We start from the raw sequence: 21,319 nt of genomic DNA on the forward strand, positions 1-21,319 counted from the left end.
ACCAGCTAAATATCCCCCAACCACAACAGGGAATGCAAGTAACCACATAGCATGGGCGAAACCACGACAAAAAAAAAGATGATTAATAGGTTTCAAGAGCAGCAGTTGAAGTTATCAGGTATTGACTTAAGAGAGGACTGTTTCTCTCAAGGAAAATTTTATGTAGCTTGCTCCAGAGTACAAGTAACATTATGCAAGCTTATTCATTCTAGCACCACAAAAAAAAATGCCAACATTTTCATTAAATACCACAATGGGGATTTAATCAAACTCTAAAAACACTACGCACACATTATTTGTAACAAGTTTTCTATAAAAAAATTATTGGAGGTGATGCCGGATTGATATCATGGGAGAAACCATGATAGGGCAACACTAGTGTGTATAAATTTTCTAATAACAATTAATAAGTGTGAAATTAGTTATTTGTAGAAATTTTCTTAATAGGTATTTTATATTATATGCACAGAATAGTTTACTTTCCTGACATTATACAAGCATCTGATTATTCAACTTTTAGGCGTACTGTATGGATGGAGAGACTTTATTCCTTTTGGCTTGTGACTTGTGAACAAGTAACTCTGTCTGTCATTAGTCTGGCCAACTTTCCTGTTCAATCTGTGAATCACCTTTATTTTTAGGGAGTTATTTTTTTAGCTTATAATACTTCGCTGCATTTTATATTATCTTATAATTTTTACTAAAATTTGAAATGAGATTATAAAAATGCATTGACAGGCTTGGAAACAGTATTGTAGTTTTATTTTGATTATACAGAGCTTAAGTAAAACGAGAACACAATTACAGATAAAGGCATTACATATTTACAAATCAAGAGTAAAATGATCAGCATGGAGAAACACAATCACTAGCATGACTGATTAGTACACCAAAGGTCAAGGTTCAATTCCATGTAGTGTTTGTGAACAAGCAAGAGAAAATTTAAAATAGGAAACGCTGAGGATCTAGGAAATCTATGAGTAGGGACTGAAAATGTCAAAATATGTTTCCTTAAACCTTATCTAACACAACCACTAATACCTGATAGTTGATGCAACATTAAACAAAAATAAAAAATTATAACAAATAACTGAAGGTGATGAGGGTTCTATATTTCTTCTTCAATTTCTTCACATCATCAGAATTTGGCAATTACTTCTGAAAAAATGTAGTAAAAAAATAAACCAACAACTATACTATGAATACAACATTAAAAACTAATATTTCTTACTTTCAATTCCATTCTTTATTTTTTAACTCCTACAACCCATTTCAAATATTATAATCAGCTAACTAAATCTAATATGTCCTAAGTAAAATATTCATATTCCCTGTACTTTACTAATATTAACAATTAAAAGCATTAAAGGAAAAATTAGCATAGCTTACCTTAATTCATCTTCTGATGCTAATCTTTGGAGTCTAAAAGAAACAGATACAGTTGATTTACAAATGAGAAGTCCTGTTTGAAAAATACATTTATACTAAAGGTAGTACCCATTGTACATCAAAGTATGCAAATACACACAGCATTTACGGCAGCATAAAAAAATCAACAGTTCAAGATTTTCTCAAGAAGCCCATATAATCAGGTTATTATATATATATATATATATATATATATATATATATATATATATATATATATATATATATATATAACACAACAAGGGGGACACTAAAGGTGACATGGTCAAAATACACAATTTCATTATCATCTCTGCACATATTTGTAAACTATGTATATTGATTGTGTAAATAATAATTACTTTCTTATAGTAAAATGTAATGTAGTAGATTGAAATAATTTATCAGTATCTACTACATAAGGTGTTATATTTAACAAACAATTCCTAAAAGTAATTAATAAACATACCTTACTTATTCAACACTCACCAATTGATAGACTTCTTTTACTTCACTGCTTCCATTTAATTCATTTGATTCACTAGTTATTATCTTTGATAAGTCATCATCAACCTTGATATCATCATGTTTACTACTAAATCTTTTTTTCTTGGCTTCATCATCCTTGGATTTCAACTCATTATCTATACAGGACATTAAAGTTTTAATATTATCACTATTAATTGAAACGGCTGAACTATCACTTACATCTGGTGATGGGCTACCTACAGAACTTTTAATACCATAAGTATTTAAAATAGCATTTAATTCAACAGACCTCGGTACCAAATATTTCTTCGATATATTATAACGTCTTAACCTTAAGCACCTACTTAACTTCCCATCTGTTGAACTTTCTTCTACACTACTAGTTAAAACTGATTTATTATCTGCTGTTACTGTCGAAACTACTTCATGGGTCTCTGCCTTTGCTACGTCATTACAGCCATAAATTGAATTTCTGTTTAATTTTATAGGTGGTGGTGACTTAATCAAAAAATTATGTTTAATAGAATTATCAATTTTGGTTAAAGATGCTGCAGCCATGGCACAAACTTTAAATTTAACCCACCGTAATTAAAATAAGCTATTACGATCGCCTATAGCATTTTGATATTGAAAAGGGAAAATCTGAATACGATGTTAAAGGCAAGTAAAAATTATTAAGGTGGTTTAATTTAACTGTATCATGACTTCTAAAGCCAAATAATAACAAATAAATTGATATACCACAAACTGGCCTTAAACACTCTGACTGTCACGGCGTGGCTCCCCACATAGGCACTACTAAATTTATTTTGAGTGTTCTTCGCACGAATACCAACATAATTTCTATGTTTCACATCTGAGAAACGGAAAGACGTAAAATAATAGCTTTCCGAACAAAAATTGTTTAACAAAAGAAACTAATAACAATTAAAAAAAATGAGATACCTTCTTTATCCATATTCACCCAAAACAACGTTATCATACATTTACAGCAAAATGGAACTGTGTAATTTTGCACTGAATTTTTGAAATCATTGAACATCAACACAAATATACGTAGACAAACAGTAATTAAAAATTTTAAAATGTTGGGTGTTTAATATCAAACTATACTTAAAAATAAGAAATCAGCTGTTTTCCAGTTCGACTGCGAGTTGGGAAGATTACCGAGAACGAACTATTTCATCTTACCCACACAAGAGTTGCAAACATTTTCAGGTGTTATGGAGCCATTTTCGAATTAGGGCCAAAGAATAAAACAAAAACATACTAGTAGAATTTTGCATATGCTTACTTCATAATTTGGCTTTTGGCTGCATAACCAAATCAAATTATTAAACTAATACCCAAACATTAAGTCTAGCACTGAACAATTAAAAAAAAACACAAATTTTATTTAATCTTTATATGAATTGGATATAATACTAATTAGCACATTTACATTTTTTAAAAAGATAAAATTATCATGGCAGGATGATTGAGGCACCAAGTTATATTTTTTGACAAATCAAGACTTCTGTTACCTAAGTGCAAAATAAGATTTCATCACATAGTTTATGAGAAGATTCATCCTGTATACATTATGCAGCAATTCAGTTTTTTTTCTTAGATGAATTACTACAAATGTAATTATCTAACACAAAGAACCTTCAATAGAATTTTTTAAAAAAACATATTTTGAGAGCATAATATAAAAATAACAAGGATTTAAAGCAAAAAAAATATTCAAATACTTTAATGGAGTGTAATGTATAGGAACTACATTATTAATTAAATAATGTGGGATTTGTAAAGGGATACCCAGTTTATCCACATTTTTTTTTAACACTGGATCTATTGAATAGAAAAATTATTAACTTCAAAGTTAAAACATTTTAAGTATTTAACGATGAATTGAATAAAAAAAAAGGATTCCTTAAAAATTAAGTGTTCTCTTATTGCAATAGGTAAACTTGTCATTTAATCAGTGTTTACTTACATGATAAGTAGTTACTTAGGGTTTTATCAGTAATGTTTTATTTTTAGTTCAATAAAAACAAGATCTAACTTAAATGAATAAGTTAATACTTATTTATTTTTAAGATAGCTATTGAGTTTTTTTTTATCCTCTGGGACCACCATTAGGTATTGCTTCAGAGGATGAGATGAATGATTTGTAACATGTGAAAGTGCCATGCCTGACTGGATTTTGAACCCAGGACCTCTGGATGAAAGGCTGATATGCTACCACTCACGCCACGGAGGCTGACAATAAAAAGGAGAGTATTGAGAATACTTGAAATACAGATTGGTGACTATTGCATTTTAATTTGAGACATATGGTAAGGTTTATAAGATTTTGAAAACAGAAGGAAGACTTACCTGGAAAGATAGGATACTAGCCACAGCGATTCAAAGATTTTTTTGCGATTTGAAAGCAAAAAAATAGATTACCTCTCAGATCTCTTTTTGGGAGAAGCAGATGAAACTAGAAGAGGAGCTCTTAACTCATGCCAGAAAATGGAAATATTTTTGCAAGTTGCGCAAGATTTTGCTCTGTAAAATTATAAATAGCATAGTCGATTGCATAAAGGAGAAAACACATTTATAGACCAAATTTCCATCCGACTTATAGGCAATGGAAGTATCTAGAGAGGAGTGGTCCATCAGATTTCAGATACCAACAGTTATCAGTGCATTTGATTGAACACATGTATCAGGATTAAAAACCATCTGCATTCAGAGACAATTATATTAACAGAAAAGGATTTGCGAGCCTCAATGTCCAAATCACTAGTAATTCAACTGAATGATTACTAATGTAAATGCTCAGTGGCCCTAAAGTGTACATAATTCCAGGTTTGGAATCAGATTTCAGTATACCAGATTATGATTTACAGTTTGATATGATTACAATTTAAATGTAAAGGTAAAAGGTTCACGTTTGCTTGGAGATAGTGGGTATGGAATTTCACTGTGGTTATTAACTCCATTTAAAAACCCTGTCAACAGAAAACAGGAACTGTTCAACATCAAGCATGGTGAGAAGAAGGTCATAGTTGAAAGAGTATTTGATTAGCTCAAGCAAAGTTTACAATTTTAAGAAACAAAGTGAAAGAATTTTTGGAAAAGTTCAAAAAATAATTGTGTGTTGCATTGCGGTGTGTTACATAACATTAGCAAATATTTACAGAATAATTTTGAATATTCTGAAGAAAATTTAGAAGACACCTACGAAGAATGTGCTGATGGAAACAAAGTAGATGACATCAAGCAAAACGTCCAGCTAAAACGCCAAGAAATACTGGGAACACTGTTTCCTTGTTAGATACAAAATCAAGGCTAACAATTTTTTTTTTTGTTTTTTAACTAATTGTAATTTAATTAATTTATTGTCACATGGGTTTTTTGTTTATTACTAACAAATTGAATAAACTTATAAAATCCAATAAATAAATATTAAAAAAGTAAATTAATATAAAATCAGTAATGAATATATAAGAAATGATGCCTTGGTGTAGCTCAGTTGTAAGGTGTCGGACTGAATTAGCTGAATTAAACTGGGGACCTCAACATTCTTTTTTCAATTTATATTTTTAATTTTTTTATTATTATGAAAATTTTTTTATTGTATTTTTTTTTTCAGGAAACAGGATATTTATTTCTTTGAAAAACATTGCAATTAGTAGTCTACAAATTACAACTGGTCAAAATAAAAAATCATTTTTTTTAGTTATGTAGGCCTACAATTATTCAATTAATACTTATTTTTGTCAGTTTTATTACAACTGTACATATTCTCATAATTCTGACAGCAAACCATCTCATTCCACCACAAAGAGATGTTCCACCACGTCTCGTTCCACAATACTATGAGATAAAACTCATGTACGAAACTCTGTGTTTTAGTTTCACTACCAAAACATTCAAACTTGACTGTTTAGTATCAGATTTGGCCCCAGTTAAGTTCTTTTTTTGCTTGCAACCTGGCAGTATTTAGTTGCTCAAGTAAAACAAGACCTGATGTAGACAAATTTTTAGTTTCTTCAGCTTTTAAACCAAACTTCTTTTTCTTTTGCCGTTTAATAACTATAATCTGTGCAGGCAATAATGTACACTTTTATTCTGTTTTCCATGATTCAAACTCTGATTTGATTTTTTTAATGAAATTTGTGGATCACGTATGGCAGTTTGTCAGCCTCCTGCAATTTTCTGGAAAACTAGACTTTCTTCATAATTTAACATTTTCAGAAAGGCTTTTTCCCAATTTTTTTTGTTTCCTGTAGTAGTATTTTGGTCTGTTTTCCACATTACATCTGCCTCAAATCATTAAGAATTTTTTTTAACTTTCCAACAGTTCAATTTTTCCTAGAACTTCTAGCAAACTCATCTTTTATTTCTATCCATGCCTTTTCTTTGGCCTGTACAGTTGTTGGGATCACGGATTTATGGAAAATGACAACACAACCTTTTAAAAGCTTTGCAAATAAAAGCCAACCACAACTAGCACCTAAAGGCAATTCTTCTCCACTCGAAGACATGTTTGATACTTATATTACAATATCAAATGACTAAATAAAATCCTTTGCCTTGAAAGAATTACAGCTACAGATATAACTAAACATGTTAGAACATGTTTGTTTATATTACTGTAATCATAACATATTCTATTAGGTAATATTAAGAGAGTACTTACAAATTAAGTAATTACTTATAAGAAAATACTTATCCACCGCAAAAATTCTCCATTGTTTACTTTTATGTAAAAGGTTGCTTTTATTCAATTACAATCAAGAGATAACTTATGCTTAAAAGTGTTCACTTATTCTGATAAGTTATCTCCAAACAGTAATTAGTTATTTTTATTCAATAGACCCATTAATCAACAAGAAAAATCATCTTACAGAAAAATAGATTACAAAGTGTAACAGAGCCATTCTAGTAAGGCGCTTTTTCCTCTAGTTACAACCATACTTTTAATCCCCTCTGCAAGCACCTTGCTATAATTGCTTGGCAATAAATAGTGAATAAAAGGAAAATAAATACATGTAGGTATTAATGGGCTCATGCCTAAAATGAAAAGTAACAGGATAAAAATTAAAATTCAGATAATTTCACATCATCTTCATAACACAATACTAGTGTTAGTGCTAGTGTAAACCAATAATGCAATGTCATATAATGTATCAAGTAGATGTGATAAACACATGAATGCGAAAAGTTAATACAATATTTATCTAAGGAACATATGGAAGCATCAACAGATGACTGAGGAATCCATGTTAATCTGCAGTTAATCCGTGTGCCACAAATGCAGAATCCACTACTTTTTCTAGTAATTATCATGCAGTGATGACGTCCAAGATTTAGTATTTGTAGTTTACTGCCAGCAACACTATCCATTAATGCTATCCATTCAGCCAACAATTGACAAAGCATCACAAGGAGTAATATTAACTTTTAAATCCACTGAGTACAAACTTCCTTAGTGGCTGCATTAGCTAATTCATTACATAGAATTTCTACATGGCTTGTTTAAGAGCTATTGTTTAAGAGCTAGTCAATGTAGGCTGCTATTAGTTTGTTCTACATTCTCTTAGAAAGGCTCATTATTTTCTATGAATTAAACATTTTTAGAGCCATTTATGCAGTAGAAGAGTGCCATCTGAGAACTCACAGGGCTCAATAGAAGTATAGCATATATATTTGACCTGTATCCTCAACTTGTGTTACCAATATGTAACATATAAAAAATTTTCATCCAATACTACCTAAGAGGTTAGCATGGTGCAACATTGTGATTTCTCGTCAGTTCAACTACAGTTTAGGAGTATTATTAGATAATAAATGAAAAAACAGATACATGCTTTCTTAACTGAAAATTTTAATCCAGCATTTTTTTGTCCAATTTTCTAATGAACTTATTGAATCTTGAAGTAAATCTCAATAATTGTCATAGAGCAATTATGTCAAAATGTTTGACATACAGTGAACACATGACCATAATCATATATTTATAACATTATTTTTGCCAAAACAAATAGTGAAATTTGAAACACTGCCCTGAAATAGTACATCATTTACTATGGTATGAATGGGTTGGTATAAAGGCGTCCTGGGAGGTATCGGCAAAAAAGTTCACATGGACAAATACTCTAATTTACTTCATTTTTCTCTTTGTCCACCATTTTGTGTTATAAAAATGTATACCTTAAGATTAGATCAAAATATGTTAATGAAATTTGTTATACAGAATGATTCAAAGAAACGGTAAATTTAAAAAATTAAATAACGTTATTGAAACATTTTTTTTAGAAAATGAATTTTATTTCATGTAATTGTACAAATGTTGCCATTTTAGGATACATACATTTTAGTTTATCTTTTAAAGATGACATCTTGCAGGTGACCTCCTCTTCTACGTAAACACTCACGAAGTCTCTTCGTTAAATTGTTCATGGTGACGTAACATCTCAACTGGAATTTCCGCAATTGCTTCTCGGATCTTTGCCTTCAGTTCTTCCGTTGTAGCAGGTCTACTCTGGAACACTTTGCTTTTACGGTGACCCCACAAAAAGTAATTGGAAGCTGAGAATCAGGCGATCTGGGAGGCCATCTAATGTCACCATTTCGTGAAATGACACGTTATCCAAACAATCGGCGTACAGCTGCCGTCGATATTCGTGCAGTATGTGACGTTGCTCAGTCTTGTTGAAACCAGGTTGTGTTAAGAATTGGTGAAAATCTCTTTTGTTGTTCCACAACAAAGGTTTCAAGCACGACTACGTAACGAGCCGACGTCACTGTAATCGCAAGACCGTTGTCATCCTCAAAAAAATAAGGGCCTATAACACCGTAAGATGACATAGCACACCACACGGTCACTTTCTGGCTGTGTAACGGACGCTGGTGTAGCTGCGTAGGAATTTCTTGTGCCCAGAATCTGAAATTTTGCTTGTTAACAAATCCACTGAGGTGGAAATGCGCTTCGTCTGACATCCACAGTTCGAGAACAAACTCTTCGTTATCATTTATTTTCTGAAGCATTACATTACAGAATTTTGCTCGCACAACTGCATCGTTCGGTTGCAGTTCCTGGACGATCTGCAACTTGTATGGATGGTATTGCAAGTCCTTCACTAACATTCTTCGAACATTTGAACTATGCAATTGTAAAGATGCTGAGAGACGACGGATTGACCGATGTGAACTTCGTGTGACATCATCTTGTAAAGCTTGAACATTCTGTGGTGTACGGACGGTTCGCTCACGGCCTGGAGGTTTCTTTTCCATTGCCGAACCAGTTTCCTCAAAATCAGATATCCATGTTTTAATTGCATGTGCTGATGGAACACGGTCGTGCTGTCCCAGATTAAAATGACGGCGACATTTTCTACGCGCTCCCTCCACATTGTTTTTTTTAAACGCTTTGATAGCAAATGCACATTGCGCACCACTCCAAGGATCCATGACTACTAAATGGCAGGTTAGGTTAGAGAGGCTGGCGCCACTTATCAAGTGGTACCAATCGCCCACACTACCAACACAACTTTCAAAATTTTCCGTTTCTTTGAATCACCTTGTATATGTACGCAACAAAATCTTCAACAAAATAAATAAGTTTGAAATTTCACTTCTTAAAATTCCAAAATGGTGGTCTTTTAAAGTTTTTAATCATTAATAGCATTGTAAATATTAATTTTATCAAATTATATTTGTATAAAATGTTAACATTTTATTGTGATAAAAATAATCTGTTCAGGTCAATTGATAAATGGCTAAGATATGACTAAAATTTTTAAAGTGGATTGCAAAAATTATGAGTAAAAACAGGTACTCAACAAAATTGTTAGACTGCAAACAAACATTCAGACAGAGGTCCGACACAAATCAGAGTAGTCATACAAAAATTCTTGATAGTGTTTTATAATAAAATTATCTTCCCTTTTAAGATGAATTTGTTGTGAACATGGAATCAGCGCATCAAAATCCCAAATCAGTACTCAGAGATCTGCTTAGGAAAATACCTTTAGCACTGAGTTTCCCTGAGTTGGGATTGTCAAATAAATAGCAATATTAAGCTTCTCTCACTCCTCATCCTTATTGTCAAAGTCTCTTCTGCTTTGTCCCTTCTGCTCTAACAGTTATACAGTTTCTACTAATTATTTTGATTCTTTATTTAAAAAATTTTTAATTTTTAATTATTACATTGCATTGAGTGTTTATTTGTTTATTAATTATCTCCTGAATATTTGAACTTTTAAATATTCTAGAAAACATGGAAATATTCAAAGTTAAGATTAAAAAGACAGGAGATAGTTAATGAACAAATAAACACTCAATCTGATATAGTATTTAAAAATGTTAAATTGTTAAAATAAAGAATCAAAATGATTAGTTAAAGAAATTGTATAACCCTTAGAGTGGAAAGGACAAAGTTTCAGTCATGACAGTAAGGATAGGGGGTGGGAGGAGCTAAACATTGCTATTTATTTGACGATCCCAGTTCAGGAAGACTTGGTGCTAAAAGTAGTTTTGAGAGTGGAGGTACTCTAAAATGTATGAACTGCAAATGTTTGAGTGACAATGCTAGGATGGACATAAAATAATACTCAAATCAAGAAGGTGAACAATTAAAAAATTTGAAAGTAAACTAGATTTCAATAAAACAAGAACTCAATGGTTGTTTTTTTAATACTAACTTATAATTTTTATTGCAGAAACACGTTTATAAACAATTCAAGGACAAAAGTTTATTCAAAACAAAAAAAAACATGCGTGTTCTGAACTGAGATATGTGTGTTACAAATACTTATTTAAATAAAAACACCAACAGGAATTTAATGAATTACTCTTGTCTCCAAATAATTTTGAAGTCGTGATAGCCATACTCTCCAATATGATTGACATTGTGAATAAGATAGCAGAAATGTATCTGCAGGAGAACCATCGGTATAAGCAACAACAATTAATCCTGACTCAATCTGAAAAAAATTAAAAATTTTTCAAAATTACTTGTGTATATTGTTTATACTTAACCTGTAAAAAGATTTTGCTGTTTTTGTTAAATTAAAAAAATATTTTTGCTTTATTAACTTCTTTTTCATTGAAATATGTGCAAATGCATCACGGAGAAAATAAAATAAAAATCTATGTAATATTAAAATGATAATTAAACATTTTTATTCCTATGTACAGTATGTATTTTGGTTGTTATTGATGAAATAGTATTTGAAAATAAAAACATATTTTTTTATGGGTTAATAATGGGAATAGATATAAAAAAGAACACACATGCAATTTTGTACGTATAAATGGAAACAATTTGGGATTGTTAATAAATTCCCTCAAATGGAAAGATTTAAATCATGATGGCAATTCATCAGTCAGAAAAAGTAAATATAAAATAACATGAGAGCAATGAAATTTAAAATTAAAAACAAAAATTATTGAAATTGATGAAGTAGTATATTATGCACGTCTTGCATAATATGCAAATTCAGACGCTCAAACATATTTATGCAAATACATGCACACCTACACATAAGTATAAATGTTTAATTGTCCCTACAAAATTGTTTGAGACAAAAACACATTAAAAGTGAGACAGTATTCTAACAAATGCTAGTAAATAAAAATGGTTGTTAATTTCAAAATCTGGGAGAATATGTATAAAAAACACTACTTTGATGTATTTTAAATGTTCCTTTGTTATGTAGCAAAATACATTTTAAAATTCACTAAAAAAAATAATATACTCTTTGCATATGTAAGTATTAATTAACTACATCAATTCAACTAACATCATTCAAAGTAAATACACGTGAATATGGATAGCATTTCTGTAATATAGTAACATACTGTACTATGTTTATAAGTCCAAGTTAATTAAGGAGAAAGTGACAGGGACTCACTCAGAATGAAACAACATTTAACAGAACCACCCAACTTAGACCAGGCAATGTGGATTATTTCACCTAGAAAAGAACTTTGCAAAATTCCTTTTATATCATTAGTTGATTACATTTTTTGGTTTTTTTCGGAGCGAAAAACACTTTTGTGTTATCATTGCCTGGATACAATATTTGTTTTACAAAAACTGGACAGTTAAAAATTAAATAAAAAACTAAAAATCCCAACACGCAAAAATACATCTTCGAAGTAAAAACCCTGCAATGCATTTTAAAAGCGAAAAAACAACACAAAGATATATCACATCATATATCTTGGAATAAAAAATCACAATCTGCATTACAGCAAATGGCATGAATGTTTGGAACACACTACATTAATTTATATATTTGAATATAAATGGACGGCTCTAAGAAATTGTAAAACAGAAGATAACAACACTTCACTGCTACCCCCAAGAATTATTTTCATGTTAGCCCCTAGTTTAAACTTGAGACGTAATGCTGCATAACAGATACTATCCACAAAGATCTGGTGCACTGTCAGTCAGCAGTCACAGCTAGCTCAAATTGTTGAATCTGTTTGAGTTATCAGATATCCGTGTGTGAGTCTAATGTACTCTATTCACAAATGGCAGATATTCAATTTTTCTGAAAAGTAACAGAATAAGCATATAATAATACAAAATAAATTTTCCAGGTATCGTATTTTAAAAAGTGGAAAACAAAACTAACATGTTAAGGAACCCCCACAAACAGAAGAAAAAATTAAATCAAGATGAGTAAAAATCTATCAGATTTTATTGGCTCCTTAATTAAATTGTTATAGATACTTGAATCACTAGAATTATTACACAATTCAATTCACTCCTTTCATCTCTGAAACTAAATACAATTAATATTAAAAAGCAACTGTAGATTATGTCACTTACACAGTAATGAAACAAGTTGTCAAAGTTTAGAGCTCCTAAGTATGCAGATAATTGGATTGGTGCATCATATGTTAATTTCAACAAATCAGTTCGATTATCAGCTTGTTTCCATTCAATCAAAACAGGATTTCCTCTGAAGTAAATATAAATATATATCCAAATGAAGTCCATTAAAAAATAAAATAATTTTCTTTAATTGTAAAAGTATCACTAAGGTTTATCTTAAAATATGAACATTAAAGCAATAAATAACATAATGAAATAGATATAATGAAGAATTTAAATAGAAAAAAAAATACCTTAAAGAGTTTTCCAAGCACACAAATGCCAGCAGTTATTATTGCCATCTTTGTTTGCATAATGATTAATTGTAATATATATATTAATATGGTATTAATATTAATTGTAATATATGTATTAAATTGTTATATGTAATAAATAAGACAAATGCATTTTGAATGCTTTGAGCATTGTTAAATTTTGAATTTAAATTTATGAAGGTTTTAATTTAGTAAATATTTTTTCAATAAATAAAGGGTTCTATTACTAAATTTGGCATCTAGCAGGTTAAAGAAGTAATGCTGGATTGTAAAAGGACTTCAAGACAAAAGAATGAAAAAAGAGCAAGATGGTGTTAAAATTAATCATTAAAAATAAAATATGGCAAAACTAATATGAAAGCTAACATAATATGAAAAGCAACAAAATTCCTGGAATAAACTAGTGATGTCATAAGGAAGTATTACAGGAATTGAATCAAACACCTTTTTCCTATGCAAACCTTAACAGCTTTTTCCTATGCTAAGCCGACAGTGAGAAGAGATTGAGGCCGACTGAGGAGAAGATGGACACCAGAACAGGCTATATAGCCTAAAACTTGTGGAACAAAGAAGAAGAAAAAGAAAAGTAATTTTATTTATTTATTTTTTATTTTTTTGTTGTTTGTGGGTGAAAAACGCTTGGGCGTTATCATCGCCCAATTTTATAATAAATAATGGAATATAAGAGTAAATTTAATCTACACATATAATTTATCAAGGTAGGAATGTAAAAAGCTCTTTTAAAAAAAGAATAGTGAAAAAAGATTAACAGCAGGTAATTTTATCCAAAGGACATATTGAGACATCACTGTGTAACAATGTTATAAAATTTGATAGCTGTAGAAAATGCCTTAAATTGCTAGAAAAATAAAAATAAATATATAAATATTTTTATTTGTGGTGACTAAAGAGAATGACAATGTACATACACCTTTGCAGCACAACATTTTCTAGACTTGTCTATGAGGAAAGAAAATACAAACAACGTGTTACAGATACCCACTCAAAAAAATTATTCATGATTCTCTAATGTTCAGATGTGTTACTGTCTTATTGATACCAAAAAGATAGCAACAAGGAGCTGGAATGAGAAAAACGCTTTCCTTACAGCTGTTACCAGACACATGAGTTGAGAGAAAACTATAAATAAAACACATTGATGTGGTTAATGGTTTATTATTGCCTGTCCACACACAGACTGTAACTGTAGTTTTAATCAACATACTAGAATTGAAATAATTCTAGAAAATGTGTCAATAGATACATGATTCCCTTTAGCATTGTTTTTTTTTCTTTTTTGGAGGGCAAAAAACGCCTATGCATTATCATCATTCAGAAATTTTCTTTTTTTATAAAAAATTTAAGTAAAAGAAGACTAGTCCAAAAATAAACCTAAAAATAAAAATAAAAACTTATAATTAATATCACAGCTAAAATCTAAAATAAAACTAGAAGTAACATAATTTAACAAACTCCAAGATGGGTGCAAAGGGACAGATAACATAAAGACTAAAAACTCTAACATAAAACTTAAAATTAGGTTAAAAACTAAAATAATAAAATTTAAATAAAACTTAATACTAATAAAAATTACAACTAAGTTAAAAGCAAAAATTAAAAAATGAAATAAAGCTTTAAAGACTTACAACTAGTATCAATAAAACCTTACAACTAATATCACAGTCAGAGTCTTAAAAATACAATAAACTTATTTAAACAAAAAAAAAAAGTAAAAACAATAAGAAAGACTACATAAAATTTAACAATGTCCAACAGAAAGTGTAAAAGGCTCCCTTCTCAGATAACAGAATCAAAAGCTAACATAGGACCACAAAGATTTAAAACAAAAACAAACTCATTAAAAACTCTTCCAATACCAGACATAATAGATGCAATCCAAAGGAAGCACAGTCAGTTGGTGGAACAACAGTGGAACTTGCGGATGCCCAGTGGTTCCTGAATCGTGGCTTATGCTGACGATGAATTGCTGCTGGTCAAGGTAACTCGCGTACTGAGATAGAGCTCAGAGCAACACAGGCATGCAAGGCACTAAGATTGTGGAGTCTTCAGCATAAGATGGTTTTCAGTGCAGAGAAAAGCTCTATAATGTTTCTTAAAGGTTGTCTAGCTGCGACCCGTCACCCGCGGGTTGTGATGGACGGCCTTCGGATTACGTGTTACCGTTCAGAAATATCTGGGTATCAACCTTGATAAGAGGCTTCAATTCAGACAGCACCTTCAGTTTGTCGCAAGGAAGGCTACAGATGTCTTGTTTGGTGTTCGTAGAGTCATCCATCCTGATTGGGGGTTGAATTATCATGCCATGCGTATTCTTTACAAAGGTGTCTGCAAGGCCATAATGTTGTATGCTGCACCCGTCTGGGCTCATCGTTTACAATTCCAATGTTGTAGGGACATTATGTATGTCCCTACATTTTTTGTATGTCCAATGTTGTATGCAAGAAATTGAAGATTAAGGTTTTGACTCTTGGCAAGTTAGGTGGAGCGATTCTTCTACTGGTCGATACACGCCTGGTATATTTCCAAATGTTAGGGAGCAGCGAGGTGGGTTTCCCCCAATTGGTACGCAACTCAATTCCTTTCAGGACATGTTGCTTTTAGGAATAGTTTGGCTAGGTTTGGTTTGACTGATTCGAGCTTCTGCTCGGACTATAGGGTCGATGACACTGCGGACCATGTCCTTTATGTTTGCCCCCGGTACGAGGCTGAAAGTACCAGAGTTGTTAGGGAGCTCGAGAGAATAAAATTCATTTCTTGATCTGCGAGTGAACAAAATACTACAGGAATGAATCATCACTAATTAAATCTTTAAAAACTCTGACTGGCCCTTGTAGATTTTAACTGCTGTGAAGCCTTGAAATTTCATCTTTATGTTTCACTGGTGTTATAGATTCCTTAAAAGGTATTTTAAGTGAAAATTTTTATACCTCAAAAGCAATTGTTTAAGTGTGAGAATGGAGGAAGGAGTAAACTTCAAGTTTTACACAAATACTGGGAAATTCTGTTGCATTATTGTCAGCAATAAATATTTTATAAATTATTAGTAGAGAATTATTAAATAATTTATTTTATAAATAATTATTTAAAGAAAATATACTAACTTGTATCGAGCCACACAGTTGACAGTTCCATAATATGGTAATCGTGAATGCACAACTTGAGTTTTCAGAAGGGATACATCAGATATGTCTTTTAATACATTACCTACACTTTTTAAAGAGTTTTTAACAGCTAGTGATTCATTTTTCATCAGTTCTTTCAAAGGTGTTCCGAGTGCATATCTTACTAGACATTCATGAAATCGTAAATTATTCTGTACATGATCTGTTAACAGAAGGAATAAACAAAATAATAAGAATATTTATTTAATATGTTAAAAAATGTTGTGGAATCTAGGTTTGTTTTTTCCACAGCTCTTATATGAGAAATTTATTTTATTCCTTAGTAGTTTAAGTTTAATTGAATATTTTCTATCAATTTTATCATCTGCAGACAGTCTTTATGAACAGTTTTTTTTAAAGATAATATTTTACTAATAAAGATCAGGTGGTGAAAAAAAAATTTATGGCAACTGGAAAACAATGATGGGTTAAGGGGAGATTGGCCAAACATGTGGACACTACCATTTTATTGTTTATTCTGACAACTTGTTTTTTTCCAACATTTTAAAGAATGTTGGAAAATTATAGACGAGAAAATTACACAAAAATAACAGACCAAAAGTATATTACAAAACCTTTAAGAATCATATAGAGTGTAAATGCATAGTGATAATTTACCACATTAGTAAACCTTTTTTTTATATTTATACTTACATTTTTTCATGTCTTTATGTTGTAAAATTTGTTTTTTTTTTTTTTATTAAAAAATGTTTTTATTACGAGTAATTCATAATAAATCAATATACCCATTTCACCAAAAATTAGCGACACCTGTAGTTTTATTAACGTAGCCTTAAACTACATAGAAACAACTTGTTAAAATGTATAAGCACCAGAAAACAGTTACAATTTTTTTCTTTTTCAGGGCGAAAAACACTTCCTTAATATCATCGCCTGGAAACGATATTTATTCTACACAGAGGCGGCTCGTAGCTAAAATTAGTGGGAGTGCTGCTAGAGAAAATATTTTTCTGGGCCTCTTCAAAGCCATAGTTAAAGTTTTCTATAAAATAAAAGAACCGAAAAAGTGGATCAAATAGAATAGCTGGAAGGATGATAATAATCTAATTCTAAATTTTATCACATTCAAGAATATGGTACACGTTTTTAAGTAAGTGTTTAAGTTTTTAAGTACATTGTACTTAAAAACAGTATTCGGTTTAACCGAATAAATAATAAAATGTCAATACGGATAACATTTTTTAGTATTACTAGATAACTTAATAAAATATCCGCTTAAAAACACTATAGTCCAATGGTGCTTAATTTAAATTTCTATGTACACAGAAACAAATACATAATCAGTTTTTACTAATTACTTTCTCTTTCGCCCTTCCAACGTGGTTTTAAACAGATTTAACAATCAAAGAGCCCTTGCTTTCCGCCATCTTCTGATCACTACTGAAAAAATAACTAAACCACTTTCATATTCCTTCCACCGACGAACTAGAAAAGGGAACGAACAAGGAACTTCCCTAGAGTAAACCAACGTTTCAGGCGGAGTAAACAAAAACTGTTTCCCACCAGCACGCCATGGTCGGCACTGCGGGAACGACAGTGCTCTCTCACTAACAGCCTCACGTGCGGCTTGTTATGTGCGCATGCGCACAACAGCCAAAAAACCACGCTGCTGGAACTGTGAAGCGCACAGTTCTATACAAAGATTTTTTAATCTTTTTCATAAACTGGGGAATGCCTACTGACATTAAGCTTAAGGATTATACATTGTCCAAGAATAAAGAAAGAATTAAACAAAAAATAACTCATTATATTCAATTTTATCGATAATATCAATCAATTGGAAATAGCGGGTACTGCAGTTCCACAGTGCCAATATACGAGCCGCCACTGAACAAAAACTGGACAGTTAAAAATTTAATTAAAAACTAAAAACCCCGACACGCAAAAATACGTCTTCAAAGTAAAAAAAAAAGCAAAAAACACGCAAAAAGCCTGTAAAGCATACTATCAGCGAAATAACACAAACATATATGTCACATTATATATCGGGAAAAATTAAATCGCAATCTGCACTACAGCAAATGGCATGAATATCTAGAAAACATTACAGTAATTTATATGTCTGAATATAAATAGATGGCTCTAAGAAATTGTAACAGAAGATAACAACACTTCACTAACTCCTAAAATTGTTTGCATGTTAATCCCTAGTTTAAACTTGCGAAGCAATGCCGCATAACAGATACAATCTACAAAAATGTAGTGCACTATCAGCCGGCAGTCACAGCGAACACAAAACTGGTGCATGAAGGAGCTTCATTGTGAAAGAGTGATTTTAACTGGGCGAAGTTTGTTGTTCACGGTAGCATCCCACTCATGTTGCCACTACTCTGAACTACTCTCTTCAGGAAACAGACACGATCGTTAAAAGCAACACAACTGGTAAAAAGAGGCTGAAAACAAGCCTCTCTTGCCGCACTGTCTGCGCCCTCATTGCCTGAAATTCCTACATGATTGGGGGTCCAGCAGAGCTTACTATTTTATTACACCTAGTCATTTACGACCAATCACAAAGCCACAACCAACCGAATTAACGTTTCTAGAGCCGTTCGTATAAACTGTAACATCACAATTCATGCTATTTTTAATATTATAAAATTCGTGTTGAACGATAACCGGATTTATGTTCTTTTTATTATATTGACAAAGATCAAAGCAGTAATTAATGAGAGAAGGCTGCCAAGGGGGTTAATAACATGGAGTAACATTAAGGAGTGGAGGTAATTGTATATTTAGAGCTGAGAAAAGGCGGTGAGCTCTGATGTTTAGGGGAGCAGCAGACTCGGTTTCGGCGAGTCAGATATTGGTTAGAGAACACCACATCAAAAAACATTTGATGAGTTCGTTGCGCTTTAATACGAACAACGTAAGTTCAAATCATTTGATTCGTTTATTAGAAATGGATTGCTCATAACTTTCCATCAACATACTAACCACAGGGCTTGAGCAAAAGCACCTGTAGCAAGACGGACCCCTGATAAATGCAAGGAGATTTCCTTGTTTACCCCATTCATGCAGTTTATTATGTATTCTTCTCCTCCAAGCTGCGTTGGTTGCCTTTTGCATATCAAAAAATACCGCAACCAGCCGTTGGTGAAATAGGAAGGCGTTTTAAATACCCGATTCCAGGGCAACTACATGATTGATAGCCAATCTATCTTGGCGGAAACCGGATTGTTCAGGGGTAATTAGGGCGTTTCACTCAAGGTACGCAGAAGGCGACGGTTTACCATACGTTCCATCAACTTGCACAGGGTACTGTTCAGGAATATGGGACAATAACTGGAAGAGCATGATTTATCTTTACTAGGTTTCAAAACGGGGATGAACCAGGAATCTGGAAAACCTGGTCAGAGTTTAATAGATTAATTAACAATTATCTTAATAAATTAACAAATTAATTAAAAACAAAAATATAAAGTAGAATGCAGAGAAAATTTAAAAAAATTTCTGTATAAGACTGACAAACAGAGATAAAAAAACGAATTTCAGGATTGTCACAATTATATGAATACAATAAAACAGAAATCTAATTATGTTGATTACATTGGTAATAAACATACATTTTCAGATGTTAAATATTAGAGATAAACATTACATCTTTTACTACCAAGAAAATACACACAATTAAAAACCCAAGAAAAATTTAATTAATAAACAGGTAAAAGTTTGATTTTTTTTGCTGCTCTGCAGGTGATTAATGACGTTACTCTATGCACCCTGTTGTCTGTGAGATTCATTTTGTCATTTCGCAAATGACACAGTTAAGCTGACTTAGTTGAAGAATCAGCTAAGTTTAGCTGATTCAGTTAAGCTACTTAGATCCGAAAATCAAGAGCTTAAGACTATGATTAGATCATTTTATGAGAATGTTCCCTGTCATCCATGTCTCACATACCAGAGTCTAGCAGACTCTGGTATGTAAATGCGATAGCATCGCATTTAAAGAGGGATTCAGAACGCGCAAGGGATGTAAGAAAAATTATTAACGTAATAAGATGACATCTAGTTGCAATTCTTCTGGTAGTGTAAGCACGGGTTGTATGACGTAGACGGTGATTCATCGGTTCTGGGGTAAAAGTTTCACTATACTATTGGGGTATGTTCCAATATTAATAACATATTTACTAATTTTGAATCCTAGAAAAATCAAAACAATGACGAAACAATTAATGTGCCCTGGATGACTATTGGAAAGGACGGGAACATATTTTCTGCCAGTGGTGCTGGTCATTTCAAGTCTGTTTATTCAGTTGGAATCTCCAAAAAAAAGTAACAAAAATTTAATCAAATCTGGTAATTTGAAAACCAAAATTAATTTGGCCTTCTCGCAATCACGGAAGAAAAAAGGCCTATTTGTGACTAGATTCAATACTACTGTAACTGTCGGTTAAGTGGAGAAACTATGCAGCGGTCTGAACCTCGAATACATTAAATGCAGCCGATTGAGAACTCGGTATTCTTCCTACAATTCTTTCCACATTAAGGTGTACAGTCGGGACTTTAAAATAAATAAATAAATAATACTTTTTGTTTAAAGCTTTCGCTGAGTGCCCAGTTTCTTCTGGAGTTTCTCAGAGTTTCAACTTGGGCCCATTGTTGTTTGTGTTGTTTATTAATGACATAGCCCGGCAGATATTCTCACCATTATTCATGAATGCTGATGATCTGAAGATATGTGCTGAGATTAGGAATGCAACTGATTGGATTGCGATACAGCAGGACATTGATCAAGTGGTCAGATGGTCGAGACTCAATAAGATGGAGCTTAACGTCAGTAAGACTAATGTCATTACTTATACTAAAAAAACCGTACCGGTTATATACGAACATAGAGTGAATGGCACAGTCATTTACAGAGTCAAAAATATAACTTCTGCCGTATAAACACCTGCCATATCTGGCAGTTTCCAATAATGAGCTACTCCATTTACATATATGGAGCATCCAACACCGTGTTCGGTTTTAGAACAGTCAGTATAAATTTTTATGTATTCTTCGTAACTACTGACGGTTGATAAAAATTCTTGTTGGATGATTACTGCTGGCTTCTCTTTTAATGCAGCCGAAGGATAATT

General features: G+C 31.8%; 1 protein-coding gene across 5 annotated transcripts in view; it reads right to left on the reverse strand.

Annotated features, from left to right (window-relative positions):
• Positions 1–2,703, reverse strand: part of LOC142331749 (uncharacterized) — a 75,891-nt gene extending 73,188 nt beyond the window's left edge. For all 5 annotated transcript variants that reach the window (XM_075377807.1, XM_075377806.1, XM_075377809.1 and 2 more), the window contains exon 1: positions 1,897–2,703. In XM_075377807.1, coding sequence (XP_075233922.1) covers positions 1,897–2,454 — 558 coding nt within the window. In that variant the 5' untranslated portion in view covers positions 2,455–2,703. The remainder of the gene's footprint in view (positions 1–1,896) is intronic.
• Between the last annotated feature and the right edge of the window lie 18,616 nt (positions 2,704–21,319).

This window comes from Lycorma delicatula, chromosome 10 (assembly GCF_047948215.1).
Source record: "Lycorma delicatula isolate Av1 chromosome 10, ASM4794821v1, whole genome shotgun sequence".
Lineage (NCBI taxonomy): Eukaryota > Metazoa > Arthropoda > Insecta > Hemiptera > Fulgoridae > Lycorma > Lycorma delicatula.